Source organism: Cygnus olor, chromosome 3 (genome assembly GCF_009769625.2).
Source record: "Cygnus olor isolate bCygOlo1 chromosome 3, bCygOlo1.pri.v2, whole genome shotgun sequence".
Classification (NCBI taxonomy): Eukaryota; Metazoa; Chordata; class Aves; order Anseriformes; family Anatidae; genus Cygnus; species Cygnus olor.
Window position 1 is genome coordinate 119,463,352 of NC_049171.1, and position 19,116 is coordinate 119,482,467.

Below are 19,116 nucleotides of genomic sequence, written 5' to 3' on the forward strand. Positions count from 1 at the left end.
GCCTCCGTATAATTACAGAAGTCAAATGCAGTTTGAACTAGAACAATTTACAAGTAACTTCTGCAAATTCTAGAAAGAAGTCTTTACTGCTTTATACACAAAGGACCAGTGAAAATAAATCTAGTAGTCATTAGAAATATACTTTCTACTGCACATTTTGCTCTGCACATATGCAAGGGTACAATGCTTACGTTACAAAACATCCTTTTCTGAATTAAAAAATAAAAATTGCACGTTTGAGGATGTTGTCTAAACTGACACTATCCACCCGTTGAAGAGGTGCAGAACAGCCAGCAGAAATCTAGTTTTAGGTGCCCTTTGCAAGGTTACTTTTGAGGACAGAGCCACAGAGAAGAGCAGGGAGCTGGGCCCCTGCTCAGCACCCACCCAAGGCCAGGTAAGCAGTGACTGAGCTTCGGGTCCCATATACTTCTCACAGGGACTTACAGCTTGAGCCGCCGTCGCCGCATGTTCGCACCACCTGGTGAACAGTACTGCCAGATCACACAGGAGCCTGCTTGGGTATACTGGAGATTTTATAGAAGTCCTCCTACATTGACTAATCCCGACACAGAAGTACTTTAGAATTGAAGGTGTAAGTCAGTTCCAACCCTAACAGACTCCTTGATAACATTGAAAAAATTACTACATGAGTTAGACCCCAATATTGCAGAGACTTATCCAGTATTTATTGCAAGCACATGGTTCAATTTGCTCAAGACCATTTGTGTACTTGGTATGATTTCTGGGGGTGTACACTACTGTACCCAATTCAACTCACTGGATGAGCAAATACTCATCCAGTAAGGACAATAACTGAAATCTTCAGTTAATTTTGATAAAATCATACAGCAAAAAGAATGGAATATCCTTTTTCATCAGTAGAGATTTATGCTTTAGGCAGACAAGGAAGAGGTTGAGAGGCAATTCGTTTCATCATCTTGTTCCAAAAAGTACCTGCATCACCTTAGAGTATTTTAAACCACAGGCAGTTAACAATTTTTGTCTGAAGCAATGCACATTTATTTTAAATTATCACAAGTAATATGATCTGTAATACAGAGATGTTAGAATACCTCTCTAAGAGTTCCAGTTCTGTAAGCTATGCATTTCTGGAGAGGTTATGAACCGTAGAACATAGTGATCATTTATATATCCTTTACAGTGTAAAGATTAGGTTTCATATGGTTGGAATAAGAAGTATCTCTGTACAGAAACAATCAATGATACTTTTAGCGACTTTTATAGATTTCAAGATGCAATAAATTAGATATTGACACTTTATATATTAAGCATTGACAATCATGTTGTGAAACACCTAATAGAGCAACTAAGAATTCTTACTTCATGTGAACGGCAATCATCTATTTCAAGTACAGAAAGCATCCAAGTGCTCGTGACATTTTATGGATGCACAGAAAATATGCAGCAGAAACATCAGTTTTGTGCTTAGTGATGTTTTCTTCTATTAGTATCTAGTGCTAAATCCTGAGAAGTCAAGCTTGGAAATCTCCTTTTCGTTAGAAAAATTTGTTCTGTCTATACGAGAACTTGGGCTTCCAACTTTAGTCAGCCAGGATTTCCTGCAAGAAAAATAAGAGAGGGTTAGCATGCAATCAACTGTACATGTGGTGTTTATTCTCCTATCATGCTTCCCCTTTTAAGAGCTGTAAGTACAGTCTTTTAATAAGGAAACTATGCCAAACGTTTAGTTACCTTGTTTCCCCTCCCAGTCTCCTTTAATTTAAGTTCATTTTGCATTTAAGTGTCAACATTTCAAAACATATTATAGAACATTAAATAAGTCTGTTGTAGCCTTTTTCTGTCTGGTAAACTTTTATGTAATGTCCCCTTTTAAGCACATATTAATAGCTTTAAAATAGGCATATCAGCTTTGTAGATTGAATATTATACTTGTAGCAAGGACCTAAAAGCCGTCCATAATTTAAAAAGTACCAAGAAAAAACTCAAGCAAACAGTTTATCCTGTTCTGACAAAAACAAGAAACAAATTGAAATAAAAATGACGCTTTCAAACCCAGCAAAAGGATAAAGCAAGCAAACCAAAATTACAGTACAAAAAGCAGTATTAAATTATGAAAGATACCATAGAATTAAGAAACGTGGGGGGAAAAAAAGAACACCTGTAAAAAATTCAGTGAGTTTTGCATGCATTTGCATTATGATCCAATTAAATTAATTTGGCACTTGCTATTTTCTTCCACAGCACACTAAAAAATCTGTATTGAACACAAGTTCCAAGGAGGTAATAGTCCAGGAGCTGACAGTATGATGGCTGCTCCTAACTAAATACCAGCCATCTTCCTATCCTGCAGCAATTTGAGCTTCTGCACATTAGTAATAAGCCACTGGTGATAACAGGAGGTGCACTAACAACTGATTTGCAGACATCTGCTTCTTTACAGGCTTCTTTATGAAAACACACTTTGAGGATTTTCTGTCATATTGAAAACTGAGAAGAAAGAGTACTCTAGCGTATAAAACTTAAGTGTATTTCCACACAATACTTTTTATAACTTCAGTGATACATAAATTGTTGTAGGCATGTAACTGCAATTAAAATATTACTATTATTCATTTAAATTCTCATTTGAAGAGCATTGAAGTTGTTTTAAAGTTAATTCATCCCTTGCAAAATCGCACGGAAGATTATAAAATGCAGTCTTCTTGCACTTAGGCATCTTTATGAGAACTGTGCACTCAAGCTGCTTGTCTTAAGCCAATAAATAAAAATACAGAGATCAAAACGTATCTTGTTCAAGACCCTGCATTTGACAATAATGTTTTTTTGTTGCATTGTCAAAAACTGTATAAAAGACCTGAGATATCTTAGCTGACTACAAGGAACAAGTGGTTTATTATTATTAGAACTAGCACGGATGGCACCAAGCCTATACTGAACACCTACACAACTAATCTCATTCTTTAAACCCTGTGCACAGGTTCTTGATTATGAAGAAATACGCACTCTTAACACTTAATGCAGGTATTTCTTAGCATTCACGTACCTTGAAACACAACCCTAGCAGTAAGCACAAAGGATTACAGCCTGGCAGAGACAAAAAGCTCTTTTAAGCCCACTTCCCATTTGACCACTAAAAAGGAGGCTCTATATGTAAAGACTCCCTGGAAGACACAAGCCACAAACGGACTTCTCACATTCAAAATGAATTTCCTGTGACAACCTTTAATTTAGTCTATAAATGATGCCAGTAATTCAAATTAAGAAACATCTGTCAGATGTTTATGCATCTTCACACCTTGCATTCTTTGCTTCATGTTGTGAACATTCCCTCTTGTGTATTTGAGACGAAATTTTGCAGTAAGGAGTGTAACATGGGAACAGACATACATGAGTGAACCAGGAGAATAGCACTTGGTGCTTGAGTCCTAAGGTGACCAGGTATCTCAACAGAAGGAAAAAAGCCTAGTAACTGACGCAAAATTCCCTCATGAGAAATTGGAAAGGGGCCCTATTCAGCATAAGAATCTAATATAGCTGGATGGCCTAAAATCAGAAAGAAAAACATCTGAAATGCTGAATTACTTGAAGCAAAAATCTGTGTACACCATTTTTAGAAGGCTAGTGAAACACCCACAGGAAAACATAATCCCCATGGCCACTCCCCTTCTCATTTTAAGGTGAGCTTGTCCTGGACAAAAATCAGAAATATCTTCCTTGCCCAGCCTTCACAACTGTTCTTAAGGTCAACTGAGTGCCTGGCTGCTCCCAATTCTTAAGTTCCACTGCATGTAGAAAGTAACACTACAAACTCCATGCAGAGCAAGCTTTATTGTCAGCTCCACAGTCTCACATGGAGAAGACTAAAGTGAGACCAGTAAGAGTCCAGATGAATTGTTTTATCTCCACTAAAATTTTTTAGGACACATTTATGTAACTTTAGTTCATGCAGGAAGTAGGGAAGAAAGCCACAGAGCTGCTCCCTACCTGAGATTTACATGGCTGTAGGGGCTCAGTTCTTCATCCATCTTTCCTCATATTTGCACAAGACAGACCATACACTTAACGCTATAAAGCACTTTTTTGTACCAGCTGACAAAGCAAGAAACCCATATCTGCTACAATTAGTACACAGTTACTGTAGTTAATTTCTCATTTATCTACAAATGAGAAAATATTATCTCCAGCATCTCTGATAAATATCTTTGGAATTGTTTTAAATTTCATTGGTATCCGTAGGCCCGAATAAACAGAACGTTCTGTGCCCCCTACTACTTCACTCAGCCTTAGTTCTCTCGCACACGCCATGAATTTCAGACCACCCAGCACTTACTGAACATTAACTAGTTTGTGGCATTCGGAGCTGTACCTCACCACGTACATCAGCCACCTACCTGATCGTGGCTGCACGATGCTCCTCAGGAGCGGGTAGGACAACTCACCTCCCCCAGCTGGGGCGGGCCAACTCAGATGGGGACATCCCATTCAACCGTTTGGCAGGAGCCGAGCCCGCAGCTCACCCTTCGATAGCTATTTTAAAGGGAACATTTCTGCTGTAGCCGCCTGATACCGGACGAGGAACACACCTCCACACGGCCTGCCCTGCCGGGCCTTCTCCTCACGGCGACTCGAGAGCGCCCAGCGCTGACTGGCTCACTCAGACGCGTGCCGCCGCCGGGGCCCGTCCAGCTGCCTTCTGGAAGGTTCTGTGCCCCGCTCTCCCCCCTCCCGCGACGGGCTAAGGGCTGCGCGGGCAGCCCCGCCCCGCCTCACGGCCCCGCGCCTCGGCTCACGGCCCGGCCCGTCGGACCCCGCGCACCGGGACGTTATCTACTCAAGCCGGCCCTGCCGCGGGACTCGGGCTTGTTACCGAGGCAACCAGGCGCGTTCCTTCAACGCATGGCTGGAAAAGAGCATCCGAAGGGCCGTTTCTGCAGGGTGCCCGGCCATACACGCTTGTGAAAGCACACACATACCTTTCACCCAGCCCTGGGCACGGTGTGAGGCCAGTGGCTGGGCAGCGGGGCGCTGCCTGCTCAGGCATGCTCCATCCATCAGGCGTCCCCTCGCCCAGGGCACTGATCCCATGGGTATTTCTCTGGAAATATTTAAGGAGCTTTGCCTACATCATACAAGATCATAGTAGCACAGACATAAAAAACACCACACTTTGAATACTGCAGCCAGCAGACTGACTTGGATTTCCCAAAGACTTTTTAAAAGAACAGAATCTATACTATAAAACCAAACATTTTCTGAAATAGTTTTGTTTGCACCATGCTCTAAACAAAATCTTTCCTGCTTTGGTACAGAAAAATGAAGTCATGCAGTAGGTGCAGGTGTGGGAAGTGGCAGAGCACACATCTCATCACTCCCTACGAGACGGGATGCAGCACAAGAAAGAAGCCTTGCCATTCTTTGCTGGTGTACAACGGGGAAGTAAAAAAGAAAATTTGCAGTAATGAAAGTGATGAATTATCAGCAGTGTCTTATGAACCCTTACACTTGAGTTCTGACCCAAGAGGAAATGGTTTAAGGGTTTGGCTATGCCGCTTTTTAAGGATACGTGTTTTTTTACCACCTGGCTTCTGGTTCAGGTCCATGTCTGATCATTTAGGGAATAACAGCTGCTCACCACTCACAGAAGAGTGACAGCATTATATAAATTCCTAGTCTCCACACCTGAAAAGACCACCACACTTTGTACTAATGACACTCCTGTGGCCCAGCTCTGAGGCTAAGGCACATATAAGGTGAGAAACTTTTGCCAAAACACATTTTGGGGATGATTTGTTTCAACAGCATGGTTTTAATTTGCTTCAAAGAACCATGACTTCTCCAGAACCAATATTACAGCATCTTTCATAAGTACCGCTGCATTTACATGGAAAGAATCTATCAAGTGTTGGTACGCCCACAACTTCTCCAAACAAGCACGTAAATGAACAAGACATTTTTCCTTTGCTAGACGCTGTATCAAATCATCAATACACATAGGATGCTTCTATGGGGACTTATTTAGAATAAACTAGTTGGGCTTTTTACATATAACTGAGACCACAGCATTTTACAGCCTACAATGCTAAAAACAGACCTGAAAAGTGATCTACGGCATCAACATTGGTGAGCCAGGCACAGCTTAGGAATATATTTGTTTCTCTTTGTCTTAACCCCAGCGTTACTTACAGTAGAACAAGCGAAATGTGTTCTGTATTTAGAGGGGGAGAGAATAAAGGCACTGATGTGTTTACAATTTATTTCCCTTTGTTTCGGATAAAGTATTTGAGAGAATGTTGCTTTTTGAAGACTGTATTTACATCTGAGACAGTGTATAGACTCGGATTGCAAATATTTATGAAATACCTCCAAAATGTTGTTGTATTCTGAAACAGTACTGTCACGGTTTCCTAAATCCCGATATTTAAGTGTCTGCAGAACAGAAATATGCAATTTTTTCATTGCTGTCTGGCTTTTCACCATCTACAAAGAACTTTAGGCTTGGAAACCATGGCTTTCTCTGTAATCTTAAGGACTAGGAAGATTGTACTTAAAGCCTTTTTGTTTTATACACCTGAAATGCACGTAAAGCTAAAGCTTCTTGCAGCCTGTATAGTAGAGGCATGTTACAGCTCATAGGTTACTGCAGAGCCATTCCACTACCCCTCCACCTCTGTTCCTGTTGCAAGGCCCTAACAGTAAAAGAGGAATGTGGAAACAATTTATAGAGTTAAGTGTTCATGTGAAAGAAAGTAACAGGAAGGTAACAAAAACCTTAACAACAAGTATTTGAAAACATTGCCGTCTGACATTATTTGAATTGTATGGCCTAAGAAAAAAACACCACATTTAGCATTAAGTTTAGCAAAAACAGTCAAGGTAGACAAAATAGAGAAAACATTCTGAAGCCAGAGAATGTGCAAAGGGTCCCCAAGAGAATCCAGGGAAGACTTGCAAACATTTTGGTGCAGGATAAAGTCAAGAGGATTCAATCAAAACTTAGTCAAATTTCTCCTACCAACCTTCCTCCTTTGCTCCTTGTATTTATTTTATTTTTTCGTAACTCTTGAATGTAGGCTGTAGCTTGGAGTAAAACCTGAAGCTGCCTGACCTGAAATGCGGCTGCTTGTGGAGCTGTACTAAAGGGGGCCTCTGTTGCCATGGAAACTGCTGCACTCCCCTCAGGGAAATGGCAGCAAGAGATTTTTAAACTCTTGTGCTTACTGCTTGATAAAATGCCAGAAATACTGCGGGCAGCAGTCCACACACTAGGTCAGGATCAAAGGTGTGCACTTAGTTGTACATCCACACCTTTTGCATATACATACCTGCAAGAAGGGGGAATTAGCAGAGGCAGAACTAGGCAGAGTGCAAGGGAGAGAAATTTTAACGCCTGTACTAGGATGACCCCACCACAGTCCATCAACAAATCAAAGCCAAGAGGCAGGTTACTTCAGAGCATTAAAGGAAGGAAGGAAAAACACCAGCCGTCTAAGGATATAGGCCAATAATGCATGGGCCAGAAATCAAGCAACCTGCTCAGGCGTAGGTGTGGTGCCCCAGAACAGAACTAAGCCTGTAGGCGTGGGGAAGACTGTGCTGCTTCTGCTTGCTTGCTAGCTGCTCCATGAATCACACCAGCCAGTTCTTAAAATATCCAGTGGGTCAAGTCCACAGCTGTTTTAGAAAGGGGAGAAAAATATATTTAATCAAAACTAGTGTTTGAATTTGTATTTTTAAGCACAGCTGACAAATGAATGTTATTAATTTGTTTATATTTCTTCCTTTTCTGACAAACCCTGCTGTACTCAAGGCTAGCATTTCTCTAGAGAGTACATTGCACAAGTTTCTTCAGGGTACTACTTGAAAATAATATCAACAGCAAGGACAAATTAGCAGAAACTGATAGATCAAACGTATAAATTAAGTGTGACAATGTTGAGTAAGTTTCAAATACATATATTTTGGTGTCTCATTTCTATTCATTAACCTGAGAAAAGTGGCTTGAATGTTGATGTTAGTTGCATACTGTATGTGTTATCAGGGAAGATTTTCTTTTTATGTAAATGGTCACTACTAGCTTGCACTAGCACAGAATTCAACCCTTTGTATTTCAAATTTGACATTTGAAGATCTTGAACATCTTTTCCACTCTAAATGAGTCTGAAATTTACTTTGTTATTCATATCTGATCTACATTAAATGTCTACATCTTAAAGAGGCAGAATGATCCCCCAAATAAATGAAAGCAAAATTGAAGATTTTCTTATGTGCTACACAAGAGATCTGATGTGGATTTTCTTGTTAAATATTTTTGTAAACTTGAAGTATTATTTAGTTATTTACAGGCATGCAATCATAAGTGCATTTTCATAAAAATTATCAGAATCTCTCTTCATTTAAAAGAAGTTGAAAAATCACATTTGGCTTCTCAAAAAACTCAGAAAAAGATATGCAATATCACATACATTTGTTCCAATGAAGAAGAGTAAAGAAATGAAAAATAAAACAAAGTTAGCCATTTCAGTAACTCAAAATAGGTTTTATGTCATGCTGATCTATAGAAAGCACAGGACAAATGAGAACATCCTGTTAAACTTATGTCTTATATTCCCAAAGCAATAAACGTACCAGAGAGCCCTACAAAGCACAAAGGCCTATTATTTTTCCTTGTAATAGGTCTGCCTCCTACAGGGTAAGTTTTGGCTCACAACACAAACTGAGTACAATTTCGGCTAACACCACTCTATCACACAGAAAGCAATCAAAAATGATTTCTTATACCCCATCTATTAAATGAAAGACCACAAGAAGTTTAAATGAGGAACCTTGGCTGTTAGCATACCAATTCAGGCTTCTTAAGAAAAGCTAGTTCTCTGACACTTGGTAACTGGTTAGTATCCACCACCAACATAAGTTGTATTTAAAGCCAATAGCTGTGTTATAGTTGAGCAAGAAATAAAAATACCATTGCCTCTGATCATCAATTTTTTAACTTAAAAAGTTGATTAAATGCTAACCTTAGGCATTTCAAAGCAACTCTGATAGCAGCCCATAATTAAGCATCACACTGACCAAATCAGCAGTATCGCTTAAAAATTCATTTCGTTATCCAGCCCAGTAAAAATAAGAGAGCCCTTAAAGAGCTCAGTTAGACATACAGTTCGAGTTCAGATTAAACCCACATGCATCCACAGTCCAGAAAAGCATTCAAATGAGGCTGCAAATTGTGCAGACAACAAATGTGGTCCTAAGTTCCAAAGACTACACTTTTCTGCTCTTTTGTAATGGGGTTCAGCAAGGGAGGCAAACATACAAACCATGAAGATTAACTCCCACATTACCATGCTTACTGATCTTCTGAGAGTTGCAGAGAAGATACAATTTACACAGAATATACAATTAAGTTATTATGCAAGAACTAAAAATAATGCCAGACCAAAACACAGCGATTTCCTTCAAGCACGACTGGGATTCATGCTATTTTCCTCAAAAGTCAAGATAGCTACAAAAAGATACTCAGAAGATGCAAACTGTCCAACTGCTTTAACTGGAACTATTTTAACTATTTAAAAAATTGAGATCTTAAAATGAAAGTATCACAATTTTTAAAGCTTCCCATTATAGAGCACAAAGCAAGTCCATGTGAGAATTTCTAACACTTCCAGTGTTGCAGTTACTGCAACACATTTCCCCTTCCCAAGATACCACTGTTTGAATGCTTCAGGAGATAAAGGGTCAGCTCACTTCAGAACATGCACAAGTGACTGTTTCTATCAAAGTACCTTATATAAGCATCCACATGTGAGCACAGATTAGGCAGTCGGATGTCCAGCTGTTCCTCATGCTGAAGTGCATGTACAATTGCTTTCAGATGCACAAAACGTTTGCCTGCCCATCTTTTTTTAGCAGTGAAAACAAAACGCATCCCACACAGTCACAAAAATCTCAGCCAAACCCATTTTAAGCTGAAATATTTACTTTGGCTATTTTGGCATCTCAGATACATTTTATTACTATTAGATCAACTGATGAATGTATGCTGGGACTTACAAACTACCTTTATTTTAAAGACAACAGCAACATATATTTTGTTTAACTCCTATAGAAATGGATGCCTGTTGGCAGAAAGTATGTAACAACTCAGAATTTTATTTTCCATTTTTCTATAGCTTAGTGTTTTGAAACATTCTTAACAAACATTCAGCTAGCTCAGCTCCTCCCCGCCCCACCTTTACTAAATTAAATTATGTAGTGTAGTTTAAGTTGCACACTTTCAAGGAAGTAGTTACATCCATCTTTTAACCCACAGCCTCAAAAAACTTTAAAAGCAACTGTGATATAAAATAGTAGGTATTTTATCATATGAGGTAAACCAACAGAAATTTACTATAATAATCAATACTCCATTTGAGAGCATAGCTGTTCAAAAAAGCACCAAGTAGACTACGGTAGCCAACAATCTGTTTCAATTTTACGCGTGGAAGTTTAAGCTTGAGCTTTGTCAGGAATTAAATGCAAAAAAATCACAGCATCCTGAATTATCAACATAGCTAAAATAAGGAGGATGCAAGAGATTAACATAAGGATACATTATAGGTATTGCATTCTTTATTCCACAAGAGCTATTTGTTGTTTCCAGCACACCAGAACCTGTTCTTGAGGTGAACCCAGCACAGTATGTTTACAAAGAATGTAGTTTTACAAAGAATGTAGTGGTGTAGAGTGGTGTACAAGCTAGGTGTATAAATAATATCCCCTGTAATTAATAATTTAAATCACCTTTGCAATTGATTAGTTACCATAAATTAAAATTTCTCCATGCGTTGTTTATTGTTTCTGTTAAAAAAAAAAAAGTTCATGTGAGATGCAGCAGTGCTGCAATCATGCCTATGATTGAGTCCATTCCTGCAATCTATAAACTGTCATTATGAATATATTCAGTGTAAATAAACACATTTAATATCAAAGCTCCAAGCTATTTAAAAAAGCTATCAAAGCATGAACACATTTTGGTTCAATGTTTTTGTTTCAAAAAATAAAGCAAAGTTTTTAATATTTATTCAATTAGAATCTAATTCACATTCTTTGTGATTCAATGTTTCATGTGCTGTAGTACTTAGTATTTTTTTGTTAAATAAATCTGGTTCTTGAACTATATGCTTTAAAAAACATCCTGTTTATTTGCAAAAGAGATAAATCAAGTAGGAGAATTATTTTATTTTTTTTCCCAGAAATAAAACCTTAAAAGATAAAGCCAGATTTGAAATCCTGAACTATCACCTTCTCAAGCACCACTTAGAAAACCAAACCAGCAGATTTAGTAAATGTTCATCATACAGGTAATGGGCTTGGTCTTTCCCCCGAGCTTCTAAGCTTCCATTTGTTTTGGACATCTTCCTGCTGTCTCATTAGGATCTGCCCTTTAGAAGTACTTTTTTTTTTTTTTATAAAGTACTTAAAAAAAAAAGAAAAAAGGATTCAGATTTCAAGAACTATAAGAAAAGCAAAATTCTACTCAATGCAACAGTGACACTTCCAGTGAAGGCAGTGAAATAAGCTTGATCTGTTTTCACAAAACTTAAAGATCTATGACAAAAAAAAATAACATCTAATAAAAAAAAATCATTTTTGAAAGTTGATAGGCCCATACTATTTTTGAAGTACTCCTTATAAATAGGTATTGTTAACTACTAACAAGCATTTTGTCTTGTTCCATCAAGTCTTAATTTCGTACCTTAGGCTTCACGTGTTGTAGGCTGATAAAAGAAATGTGCATCAGGAGGCAAACTGAAAAAAAGGTGCTTTGGAATAACACGCCCAGAAAACACTAAGACAGTTAAGTAAGTGGTAAGAGTTAAATAAAAATCAGCTCGTATTTTATTAAGTATGTAATTAAGCATACTCTGTTGAACAAAGATCTTTGATAGCTCAGGCAATACCACTTTATTGCTGTGTCGCAAAAGAGGAGTATAACAGCAGGGTAAGAGTAACAACAATTTCTTAACACACATGTTTTGATAATTGTTAAGTACCTGGTAAGAACAGAATTACTGGCAAAGTACAGATATGTTCCAAAACTCAAATCGTTCTATTTTTTCATCTTTCCCTTAAGCTTCAGGCGCTGTCAAGAAGTATTAAACGTCTCATTTGTTTTCTGTAATCTATGCCATTTCTTTCCCTTCCCCCTTTTTGATTTTATTCTGCCTGACCATTTATCCCGCCTGACCACTGAAACAGGCTGATCTGTTTCCTATCACTTTCATACTGTAGATAGCTACAGGGACTACTTAGGACTTGTATCCTGATTTAAGAATTACAAAATCCTGGAAAACCCCAGAGATTTCATTAAGAGCCAACTTTTATTGAAATTTATGTACAAATTTAATTAATATTATGCTTGACTTAACCTATGTTTCAGAACCAATTGCCACTGCTTCATTAATGCAAGAAAGGGTGAGTACTGAAAGTTGATGGGCTAGTCATGACTCACCATTTTGAAAAGTTTTCTCCATTGCAAAGCTTGGAGCACTCTACAGGGCCTTCCAACAGCATTAATGAAGTGAGATCATTCGCTGGTGTACTCACCGATGCCCAGCTGCATTATGTATTTCCTGACTTAGAGAATTTTCTGTGGTGGTCACAGTATGATGATGATTGCCTTTGTGCAACTTTGAACCCTTTCCTTGTTACCAATATAATTCCTGACTTGCAACTGTGCTAACATGCATATTAGGATGGGATTCAGGACTGAAGTCTGGAGTTACTAGTTCCCTAAAGTAAAAAAAAAAAAAAAAAAATCAAGTATTTTAACTAATTTTTAAATAACTAATTTTAAGGAACTCATTTCAAAATAACTTAGAGTTACTGGGTGCTTCCAGTGACAAAGATTTCCAAAGGCAGATAGCTCAAGTACAGGCATTCAAGACTGGCATGTTTCCTAGAATAAGACCTCTCATGACACTCATGCGCTTTTTATTAAAAAATTGCTCATAACAATCCGTTTGGCCATTTATAACTGCACAGAGAATAAAATACATTCCTTCTTTTTTTGCAACACCAAGACCTTGGAAGCAAAATAACCAAACAAATAATTTAGGAGCAAGCATCATGAAAACTTACAAACACTTGCAGTGTTTGATTCTGGAGGAGCTGTTCTAAAATAATAATTTCAGAAAATTAGTGTCAGAACAAGTCAGGTCACCATGCATTTTTACAAAAACAAGAGTGTGCCCCAGCTTCCTCATTTTGCAGAGGAAACAGTCCAAACAGTTCATACAAGTTACATAAGTAAGAAATTCAAATTACAACAGCTGCAACAAAATTTGGGATATAATACACATCAAATGAAAAGGGTGGCTGGACCACAGACATGGCTACAGACAAAGCCACTAAAAGCCTTCAGGAATTGGAGTGCCTGTTGTGATATGAGCAGCCTGATTTATTTTTAAGAAAACTTATGATTACATGACAGAATTCATCACTGTGTGTAAAAGACCAGGAAGGATCTGAGTGCATATCACTTCTGCAAGTCACTTTCCAGGGTCTCAAACTGAGCACTAGTACAAGAAACAGACATCACTATGAAAAGCCTGGTCTTGACCAACACCATGGAGGAAATTTTTGGCAGAAGTCGAGAAAGCCACCTTTCAAGGCAGCGTTTAACCACCTTAGTTGGTCACCGTGCTTTGCTTCCCATCTTATTCACTGGTAAGATCGGTGAAAACAGAAGGCATAAACAGAAAATACAAGTCCTTTAACCATACAAAGCCCAAGTTTTCTGCATAAAATGTAGTTTGTGGTAACCCAGACCTGGCTGAACAGTCATAGAAACAGCGAATTACAGTGGAAGAAGCAAGTTTTAGACAAAAAATTCAACTTCACAGCTTCTTCCTGACCCTGCAAGTTGCAGACCCGCCACCAATACATGTAATTTAGGAATATGTCCATCTCTAGAAGTCCTTTGCTACTGCATCTAGCACAGACAGCATACTTCTGTCTTTTTGCTTGCCCCCGCTTTTGGGAGCAGTGCTGCTTTCAGTGAGGGCAGTCTACCCTGATGGAGCACCCTCCATAGGAGAGCAGCCCAGTTGTGTGAAATTCCCATCCAGAGGAAATCAGTGGAAGGCTTTCCAATGACAGAATCAGAATTTCATCCTATATACTATCAACCAGCAGACTTATTCACCATTTTTGTGCAATGTATTGCAGAAATACAGGCAGTCCAAAGTAACAGCTATATTTTTGACATCATACCAAATCATTTTCCTGGTTAAGTTAGAAGCTTAGTATTATATGCAAATTTTCATTAGAAAGCGTATATTCAAAGATGTCTAAAGTAACACCTCCTAGTACTGTATAGAGGGATAGACATACCACATTGGACAAAACCCTCATTATAGATGATGTAAAAAGATAAGAGCTAGATCCTCACTGTGAGGCTTCTGGATACAAGAATAGATGTTCTCAAATGCATGTCGATTTCCAGTTCAAAAGACTAGCATTCCTAGAGGATCAGGGTCAGACAAAACATACTTCAAACTCTTGAATACCAATGCTATCTTAACCACCAGCTCACACTTCCTCTTGGGTACACACACCAAACCACATGTTAAATTATGCAGCGACACCAAACAAATCCAGGAGACTGGAAATCCTGGTACTCGGAAGTAAACAGATGTACGAGTCCAGTCACCAAGGACTTCTGCTAGCAGCTCATTAGACAGTAAATACTCGTAACACTGATTCTGATTCTAGGAATTGAACATATAACATGCCTTAAGCAATCCCATACACAGTTGTGGACTCAGTTTTCATTGCAATGCATGGAATTTAGCCACAGAACTTTCATTAAAATTAAAGGAAAACATATGCCTAGGTCTTCTGCACTTCTACGAACTTCTCAGTGTGTATACACACACCAGGAACAACAAAACCACTGTATTAGTTAGTTAAAAGCTCCCACATTGAACTTGGCTAGACTGCTCCTTTGTTGCATGACAAATATGTCATCTCAAGTCTAAGAGCTACAAGAATTATTACCAACAAGGTGCCTGCAAGCAAAGACTACTTCCACCCTGCTATTAGAGAGCAACTTTGTCTCTTATAATACAAAAGCAACAAAAAGGATTTCTATTTAATTAAAACAGTACATCCGTTTTGGCTTTCAACTTGATACAGGATGTTAGTCTCGCCTACATATTTTTTGGTTTGCTTATAAACAACGGAAAGCAAGAGTTTATAATGCAAGAATTGACAGATCCTTTACTACTACAACATGAATCATTCTGTTTTTCCACTCTCCTTTAATGATAGGAGAAACAACACTTTATTCTTTTATGTGATTTTGCTTATTCATCCATATATATTCATGCAATAAACACAGAAGTGCTGATATGCTTTCTTAATTTTTCCCCAAAACTAGATAAACACCCAGCACTGCAGCTTTAAAATAAACATATCTACCTCACTTTTTGTTTTAATTGTTGGACACTTATTCATGACTTCACTTTCCAATACTGGAAGACAAAGATGCCAAATCCACAAATAGAAAATGGTCCATTTCTTATTTCAGCTGCTAACACTGCTTCATTTACAAAGTAAGTTAGTGATCAGTTCAGTGGAGGCCTGTGAAAGTTGACCGGCCACTTAAAGAGTTTTCTTTTCAGGATCACTTAAGTTTTTAACCTAAGAGTCCGATCCTTCACAAGTATACCCCAAAAATGGTAAGCACATCTCAGTATAGTTGTTTCAAAGATTAAGCACGTTATGTTATGAAAACCAGATTTAGTATCTTAAGCAAAAATCCAATATGAACTTCAAGAGGCAACACCCTTTTACCCAGATAGAAAACAATGTGATCACAGCTAAGATTCAAAAGGGTTTGATTTAATTAGAGTATTTAACATCTGCTTTGCTTTCTTCTTGCAGGAACAGTAAAACAACAAAGACAAAACTAAACACTGCCCAACTAAGCAAATTGTAATTGACAGTTGAGAAACCCTCAGACTCCTCTCCGTACACTGAGGGTTGAAAGCTAGATTAGATTGCTGTGCCTACCAGTCCTTCACTGTCTGGGCACAGAGAAAGATCCAAATTGCTAGAGTTGATACTCTCCAAAACCAACAGCACTGATGTATCTGAAAGGTTAGATGGCATCCAAGAACTGAATAAAGGAATGAGGTTTCCTACCTTTCACAAAATGCAGAACAACATTGATTTTATCTGAAAAGTGTTGTGCATTTTTCCCAGATACACAATTGAAACACCACTGGCATGACCCACAAATACCAACAAGTAAACAGACAAAACCCTGTAGCAACAGAGCACTTGTTGGAAGATCATGAAGTTTATTTCTTTTCTTTTGATATACATGCAGAACCTTTACTTCAGGGATTAAGAAAAATTACAGTGGGGAAAAATGCAACATGGAGAACTCTAAAGGGAACAGATTACCAGAACAGAAAACTATGTATAAACAGTTCAGACCTTGATCCCTATGTATAGTTTTAATACAGTTACGTTTACTACAAGCACACAGAACTGAAATGGTCACGTGGCTATAGCTTTAACATTTAAATAGACCAGCAATACAATTATGATAAACCTGGCTGGACACCATATCCAAGAAGTTGTTTTAAGCAGAGTTAAATTTGACAAAGATAGAGCAGTAATCATGTGCCTAAATATGCAAAATTAAAGACAGAAGAACGTATTACAGCAGCACCCTGAAGCACATCAGCATTCACAACCTCTGGTTTTGACAGTCATGGTTAAAATGACTCCAGTCTATATGAACAATGGCACAGAGGTCTACAGAGAATAAGGAAGCCACCTTAAACCTTTTGATGAGGTTACCTTGTTGGTGGGTGGTTTGTAGATTCAAGAAAAAGAGATGCACAGTAAAACCTCACATCTGGGTAAAGCCTGAGAAAGAACATCTCCAGTGTGTGATGGATGATCAAGTGACAGGTGTAGATGAACAAGCCATCACTTGGAGATACCCATACACATAAATGGGGGCTCATGCGTCTGGGTTCCTAGGGTGAGTATGATAGGACATTAGCTTCAACCCTACCTACAGTTTCCCTATGGGAAATGGGCACGACCTGCCATGTCTCTAAACCTATAGGCAAAAAGAACAGATTAACATGAGAAGTGAAAGAAACAAAGAACTACATAGACAGTATACTCTTCAACCTAGGGATTCTTCTGCAAAACTGATAAAGAACACCTAAATCTCTGTTCTATGTTAGTAGCTAACCTTCAAAACACTTTCTTTATTGATATGCTTGTAAAATACGTTCTGTTTAAGAAAGTTCCAAGTCCCAAACAATTACTGATTATTTACTGTTCTTTAGGGCAGGGGATACATTCGCTATGGAATGCAAAACACTTCCCTTATGGCAAAATTCTTTCAGATAATAATGAAACTGTTGCATGAGAAATGCTGGCTACAGGATGCAACTCATTCCAGCAGTTAAAAGAAATTTTTAAGAAATATTTTTCATTAATTTCTTGATCTATATTGGCCACTTATTGGATAAATATTTGTTAAAATAGTATATGTTCAATAGTTTCATTTGGTTTAAGATACCAGTGTTCAGGGAATAGGCCCAAGTGTCTTTCCATGGGTTAGAAAGCACAGCAATGGTTGGCACCACAGTTTTTAACAGGGTTTCACACTGGTGAACTACAAAATAATAGTAATTGCCCTGTTCAGTTCATTCCTCGGGAACAGCAACTCATTCACTCTGTAAAGCTGAGTCTTCTATTGATATAAAGCCCTGAAGAACAAAACCCTAAATTAAGCCAAACTATGAAGACCACGTTCTATCATACACCTTCCAGGAACCTCTAGTCACAGAAATAAGCTATAAACAAACCACCAGAAGATCTCCAAGCCAAGCCATTTCCACTTTTAAAAGTTTACAAGTATTGAGCTTCCGTGATGAATTAGGCACCAAAACCCATTAAAAACTTAAAACTTTAAGAAAATACTTCGGCACAATCATTCTATCACTGAGAGTTTCAGAAGCAACAGAAAATACCAGCTATTGCTAGGAAGAGCTTTTTTTAAGCTTAGAATTGCCACAATCAAGTTCACACTTCTCTTCCCGGCTAGCCTGCACTCACATCTGGTTTCACTTACATCCCTGTAAGGTTGGTTCAGGGCCCCTGCAATGCTGTGTGATTGGCACCTCAGGAGTATTTCAAGCATTCAGCCTTGTAATTCTAAGTTGTAAAGCAGTCAAGAAGGCATCAGCTGGACAGCATCACTGGTCCCTGAAGTCTTCCCACCAATACACTACATAAAGATATTCAAGGATACATGCAGCCAGACATATATGTAATGTTACATAAATGCCTCCATCTTCCCTCTATCTTCCCATGTACTCTGTTCCACTCATGTCATACCTTGCAATTTGTTCTTTGCAATATGGATCTAGTTTGGCTTTCTAGTTAATAATGTACCTAGAGCAATTCTGATAGCTCTTCAGTATAATGCATGATAATGAAAGCAGCTGCTGCCACTCAATTGAAACTGCATTCTGCTTTGAACTTAATATTTATTGCATCTTTTCATTCACAGAGTGTATCCACCCTAACCTTACAGCACTTCCACTGTGAGCTAAAGCGATTTTCTGACCTTGTAAAAAAAAAAAAAAAAAGCATTAATTAATGAGCTAGAGTTAATTTCTTTAAGAATTTCAGGTCCATGTCGCTCCTCATCTGCAATCAATTTCATGAAATAGAAATTCAAGTCCCTGTGTACTTAGAATTCTTAAATAAGTTGTGAACAGCCTACCTGAAGCTATGTTACAGATTGCTATTAAGGTTTATTACATGAACACATAGCATCCTGTCTTTTGGCAGCAGGACGTATCTTGCCATTCACACACTTTTCCAGTGCTGCCTCTCAAGAGATACTGCCACAAATGGAGGACTGGAAGCCTCTGTGCCAGCACACAGGCAGGCGGAAGAGCCAGGCAGCACCTTCACTACCCATGGAGAGCAGGCAGCTGCCTTCCAGGCTGATAAGGCAGGATCTCTCGGGTTCAAGGCTGACCAGTGAGTCAGTGCAGCAGCCGAAGGATGCTGTCACAATCTCAGACATTAGAACCAGGTTCCATGCCC

At 38.5% G+C, this 19,116-nt stretch overlaps 1 protein-coding gene across 9 annotated transcripts in view; it reads right to left on the reverse strand.

Moving 5' to 3' along the window:
* Positions 1-1,004: 1,004 nt before the first annotated feature.
* Positions 1,005-19,116, reverse strand: part of ACYP2 (acylphosphatase 2) — a 38,108-nt gene continuing 19,996 nt past the window's right edge. For 6 of the 9 annotated variants that reach the window (XM_040554074.1, XM_040554078.1, XM_040554079.1 and 3 more), the window contains one exon: positions 1,005-1,583. In XM_040554074.1, coding sequence (XP_040410008.1) covers positions 1,469-1,583 — 115 coding nt within the window. In that variant the 3' untranslated portion in view covers positions 1,005-1,468. Of the gene's footprint in view, positions 1,584-4,424; positions 4,513-4,958; positions 5,081-7,514; positions 7,657-19,116 lie in introns of all 9 variants that reach the window. The other 3 variants (XR_005819038.1, XR_005819037.1, XM_040554075.1) reach the window with 3 other exon arrangements.